Source organism: Colossoma macropomum, unplaced genomic scaffold (genome assembly GCF_904425465.1).
Source record: "Colossoma macropomum unplaced genomic scaffold, Colossoma_macropomum, whole genome shotgun sequence".
NCBI classification, from domain to species: Eukaryota; Metazoa; Chordata; class Actinopteri; order Characiformes; family Serrasalmidae; genus Colossoma; species Colossoma macropomum.
Window position 1 is genome coordinate 15,107,273 of NW_023494804.1, and position 5,705 is coordinate 15,112,977.

General features: G+C 41.6%; 1 protein-coding gene across 1 annotated transcript; it reads right to left on the minus strand.

Annotated features, from left to right (window-relative positions):
- On the minus strand, window positions 1-4,596 carry prlhr2b (prolactin releasing hormone receptor 2b). The gene is given in 3 exon segments (XM_036595459.1): window positions 1-659; window positions 4,114-4,554; window positions 4,556-4,596. Coding segments are annotated over 3 exon segments (1,119 nt in total). The 3' UTR covers window positions 1-22.
- Window positions 4,597-5,705: the final 1,109 nt, after the last annotated feature.

A 5,705-nucleotide genomic window follows, 5' to 3' on the forward strand; every position in this document is an offset into this window, starting at 1 on the left:
TCTGGTCTTAGCGTCCTCCGGTTCACAGCACAACGCTGGCGGCTGTGCAGTGGTTGGCGGAGATGCCGATGCGGTGTTTGCAGGTGAAGATCTTGCGCAGCTCGGCGCGGAAGCGGTCGTGGAGCCAGGCGTAGAGGAATGGGTTGCAGCAGGACGAGCTCATGGCGCACAGGTGGCACAGCAGCTGGATCAGCAGGAAGTGGCGCTTATTGATGAGGTGGATGTCAATGTCCCGCAGAACGTTGAAGACGTGGATGGGCAGCCAGCACACGGCGAACGCCGCCACCACCAGAGACACCAGACGGAAGATCTTCCGCTTTCGGGCTCTCTGCGCTTTGGCCTGGTCCCGCGTCCGGTGGCCTGGCGCCACACAGTTCCGCAGCTTAACGGAGATGCACAGGTAGGACACGCACACGGCAGACAGCGGCAGGATGTAGGTGACAAGCAGGGTGCTGTACGCATAGACCAGCCTCTCGGTCTCCTGACCAAACCAGAACTCCTCGCAGATAGTCAGATCTTCACCCTCAAACTCCACGTGGTAGGTGTGTGCCACGGCCGGAACCACTAGCACGCAGGAGAGCAGCCAGATCCCAGAGAGAATGCACACACATGCTACCATGGAGATTCGCTTCTTCAGAGGGTGCACGGTGGCGTAGTACCTGTGGGGGCGACAGCAGGAGTCTGTTCAGAACAATGAGGTACGAATGGAAACTTTGGGTTCACTTGAGAACCTGATTAGACTATAAAAAGAAACCACACATATTTTAGTCCAGTTTTCATGCATTCTCTGTTCTGTATGCTGCTAGAGGTCCAGAATCCTGTTTGTCGTGGTTTCCAGCACAATTATGGTACTGACCATGCAACCAGACTGACTGGTTGAAAAGTGTACCCACATTTTTTCACCATATCTCTGTCGCTCAACACCGGTGAACTGTGCCATAAACATAGCATAGCAGATTTTGTTTAGTAAAGTAGCAGTGTCATGTTACAATTACTGTTGTCATGAAAGATGTTATAATGTTTGATGTTGTGACAGCAAACTACAGTACATATAGCAAACATAAGCTGTCATGACATCAAATATAAGGGCATCTGTCATGACATTATCCAGCTCTGTAGCGTTCATGCATAATCAAAGCATTAACATAACAGTGGCCACTTTACTTTTTACATTAATTGGTGCAACAAATCTAATTCACTAATCTACTAATTTATTGGACCAGTGCATGTTTATATCTGCATATATATTTGCATTTATGTCTCTGTGCATTTTCTATCTTAAATACAGTGAGTGTTATCAAAGCTTTAACTGCCTGTTTCAGTTATTAAACTGTGCTGGTCTGGTTGCTCCATCTGACTGACTGGTTGAGCCGCCTGACTTTTCAGACTAATTTAAAATTAAACAGGCATCTTCTTAGACAACCGTAAAAACCTGTGTCCTTCAACTTTAGTTTATACTCACATTTTTCAAATAAATAAATAAACATTATTATAATAATTCCACATTTTCTTGGTTCTCCTGAGGTCAAGAACTGAACCTTTCTAACCACAACTCAAAATCTAATTTTTACTAAATTTGTGACCTTGGTATTGATCCATGAAGGTCACTTGGGGGTCTTCTTTATGATGTAGGACACTGACCCCTTTTTGGAAAAGCATGTCAAAATAAAAGTCCTTTGTTTTTTCTGTTGTAACATTTGAGGAAGTAAGAACTTAGGGACAAAGGTTTTTATTGAATTGAACACTTTCAAAGTTGCCTTTATTTTGCAACATAATTTTAAATAAACTTTCAGACATAAAATCAGTAAATGATTATTTTTTATAATTTATAGTCGGCTTCTTATTCAAATATTCTCCCAGTCAGGAAACATGTATCGGGCCACTGGCTTGATAAGGTCGGCACCCCATTGACTGTTTGCCACTGCCGGTCCACCCTCGGACCACCCAGATTACTGTCCTGCATACAAGCTCTAACTAGTTTTTAATCTCCTCAAACAGATTTTAAATGCACACAGACTTTTATTTTAGAAAATAAACTAAGACAAATATTACAAATAACTAAGGGAAGAAAAAAATAATGATTTGGCATCATGTGAAATGATTTTATAGAAAATGTTGCTGCTGACACTGAGCTAGATTAAGATTATTAACTAAACTAATTTGCAAAGTATAAATAAAGAAATGAAGGAAGAAAAAATCAGTAAATTGGACTGTAAGTGGAAAATGAGCAATGTCAAGTGGAATTTTGAACACTCTGCTTAAACCCTAGGGGCGCCCAGAAAGCACTTTGCAAGACATCAGTGAACTGTCAGCTTTGCCATCAGCGGGCCAACAGTGACCCACTATCCTTTTATTTTTAGAGCTGTTCTACCTTAAATGGTGCTGTAGTTACGTTCTAGCGCCTGCATGCCATCTAAGGTGACTGCTGCATCGTTTAAGGTGGAACAGGAAATTTAAATGAGAAGCTGACTTCCTTCTTTTCCTCATCCTGGCTGTTAACATCTGTTCTGAGCCATGTGGATACTCGTGATTAAACAGAATCTCAAATCTCTGGCTTTTGAATGTTGTTCCAAAGGACACAGCAGGGTACAGCAACACTTCTGAGCATGAATCTACCAGAAGGAGTCTTATAAACAGCGCTCTCAGCAAAGTGACGGATGCAGACATGAACGTCAGCATTTACTCTAAAATTAGGGCCCTCTACTCTTCAGATCGACTGGGTCCATTTTGATCTTAGCATGTGCTTTGTGGGAAATTTATAAAATTTGTGGCTGTTTGTATTTGGGGTTGTGTCTCTGAGGAACACAGCAAAACACCTTAAAGCTGGACTGAGCCATTTGTTTTGATTCAACTGGAAACTAAATGACCTGCTTACAGAAACCGACAGAAGCGAGAACTGGAAATGTGAAAAGCGTCCATAGTTTTCCTCTAAATAAACCTGATTAGGCTTCAATGTGGCCAGTTATTGGAAACTAACAATAAAACAAACATTTTGAAAGAAGCTAGGTGACGGGTAGTGTGTTTACTCCTGAAGTGGACTGTAGCAGATCCAGAGATGAAGTTTATTCAGGTCATTTTACTGATCTCAACTGTCAGCTGGTATTCTGACGTCCACAGAGGAGAAAATCAGTTTGATTATTTTTCAAAAGCACACTTCAAAGCTGAACTGGGAGACTGAATCCTCTGCACCGGATTGTAATGGTGACCGCCCCACCCCATCTGAGAGTAGAGCAGATGATGCTCATCACACAACCTCTCTCAGATTCCTGTTTCCAGAGTTCCTCTCAAAGCAGGCAGGAGTTTCAAGGAATCTTTTCATCTCAGGAACTTGGCCCACATTACCCCCAGCTCTCCTTCCTTCATGTTCTCCTCTTAACCTGCAGAGCCCTCACAGATCAAGACCTTCAGGAGGACTATAGAGTTAGACTGGAGAAGCTTCTTCTCTCTTGACTAGAGACTCTGTGTCCATTAAAGCTAAGGGGGAGAGCATCTTTAAGGGTATATTTATAGCTGGACTTTGGTTCTCTTGGTCTGGATCAAAGCTGAAAGCCATACATTACTGCAATTTAGTTCTGGTTCTTTTAACATTCACCCTGACAAACGAGGGGCCCCATATCACGGAAAACCACATATTCTTCACTTCATTTTCTTCACTTCATTTTTTTCACTTGTTTTAAATTCACTGTTTTTGAGACACATTTACATGTCCATTCAGCCTACAGCAGTTTAGCCCCACCCCTTAAGCCTATAGCAGTTTAGCCCCACCCATTCAGCCTACAGCAGCTTAGCCTCACCCCTTCAGCCTATAGCCGTTTAGACCCGCCTACAGCAATTTAGCCCCACCCATTCAGCCTACAGCAGTTTAGCCCTGCTCCCTGTTATTGTGGAACTAAAATTGTTATTTTTCTAATTCTGATATTAAATTCCTTTATTTTTGATATGTTGATATTAAAATTCATTTTTTTGTAATTGTGATACTGAAAGTCCTTTATATTTGTTATCCTGATACTAACTTTCATTTATTTTATTGTAATTGTGACACTGAAATTCCTTTGTTGTTGATTGTGATACTGAAGTTATTTACATTATGTAGATCTCCTGCCGCAGACTGACCTGTCCACTGCGATGGCCGTGAGAGTGAACACGGAGACGTAAACGGTGACTGGCTGGATTAGGAACACCAGGTAACACATGAAGCGTCCAAAGGTCCAGCCGTGCGGGTTGAAGGCGTAGGCCAACGTGAAGGGCACGCAGGTCACGCACATCAGCATATCAGAGAAGGCCAGGTTACCGATGAAGAAATTTGTGACGCTGTGCATCTTGCGCGAGCGGCAGATGACGTAGATGAGCAGGTAGTTTCCAAAAAACCCCACCAGGACCACCAGCACGTAGCAGGGGATGATCAGCGGCTTAAACGCCTGCAGCAGCTCCACGTCCGCAAATGGGTAACTCTGATTGGCCGAGCTGTTCTGATCCACCGTCACTTCATACGCGAGACCGCCAGGGGGCTCCACGCTGACCAGCCAGTCGCTGCCACTGCCCTCCATACTGCTGTCCACTCTCACTCTGTCTGTGGGACTGAATACAGAATATCATTCACACTTCGTCTTTTAGCACCATCATCCTCTCCACTTCATATTGGCTTTTAAAATGGGCTTGTTTTTTTACTGTATTTATTGATTTTCTTGAATCCCAATATTTAGCTTATTACAATCTCTATTAATGCCTCAGTGTTCAATACACTCTTTAAAATGATGTTTTTTTTAAGAGTTTTTAGTAAAGAAAATGGTTCTATATAGAACCATAAACACTTAAAGAACCCTTTGCATGATTAAATGGTTCTTTGTATGGTGAAAGTGTTCTTCAGATTGATGGAGAATGTGCTAAAGATGAATATGGTTCTATACAGCACCAAAACGTGTTTTTCTATTGCTACAATGTCAAGCCTGTAACAACAGAAGAACCCTTTTTGCTGCTATATAGAACGCTTTTCAAAAGGCTTCTATATAGAACCATATAAAACACATTTTTCATCAACCTGAAGAAACATATCACCATGTAAAGAACCCTTTAATCATGCAACGGGTTCTTTGAGTGTGCATGGTTCTACACAGAACCATTTTCGTTATTAAAGAACCCTTGAATTTATTACACATTACATTTTGTACCATAAAATAAATGTATGTAAATGTATTTATCAAATCTATTTGAAAATGTATGAAAACAGCCAAAATCCTGTCTAAAGCACTTTTACTGTTTGATACCTTTTAAAATAAATTTTAATTCCAGTATCTGAATTTTAAATATTAGCAAATGAACCTTTAACATGACAAAAGCGAGTGTTGTAGGTATGGATACTCTGTTAAAGTGCAGTTATGATTTGATGTCTTGTTTATTTGAAATACATTGTGTGTGAGTGTCTTACTGCATACGTACATGGTTAATGTAAAGTACAATGGAGATCACAGAAGTCAGTACTGTTTATTTCCATCTGTTTCCTTTATTACAGCTACATACATACATGTTTTTTTCTTCTTCATTTTCTGCAACACGGCAGACTCTGTGCGATGTGAAGGCCGTGTCTGCGTTTCTGACAGTAGCTTGTTCATCTTAAATGCCTGTAAATGCATTTTCACTGTGAGAGCCAAAAAAGCCGCCACTTAAAAGTTGCTGTTTCCTCTGAAAGCTCAGATCCGGGAGCTGCA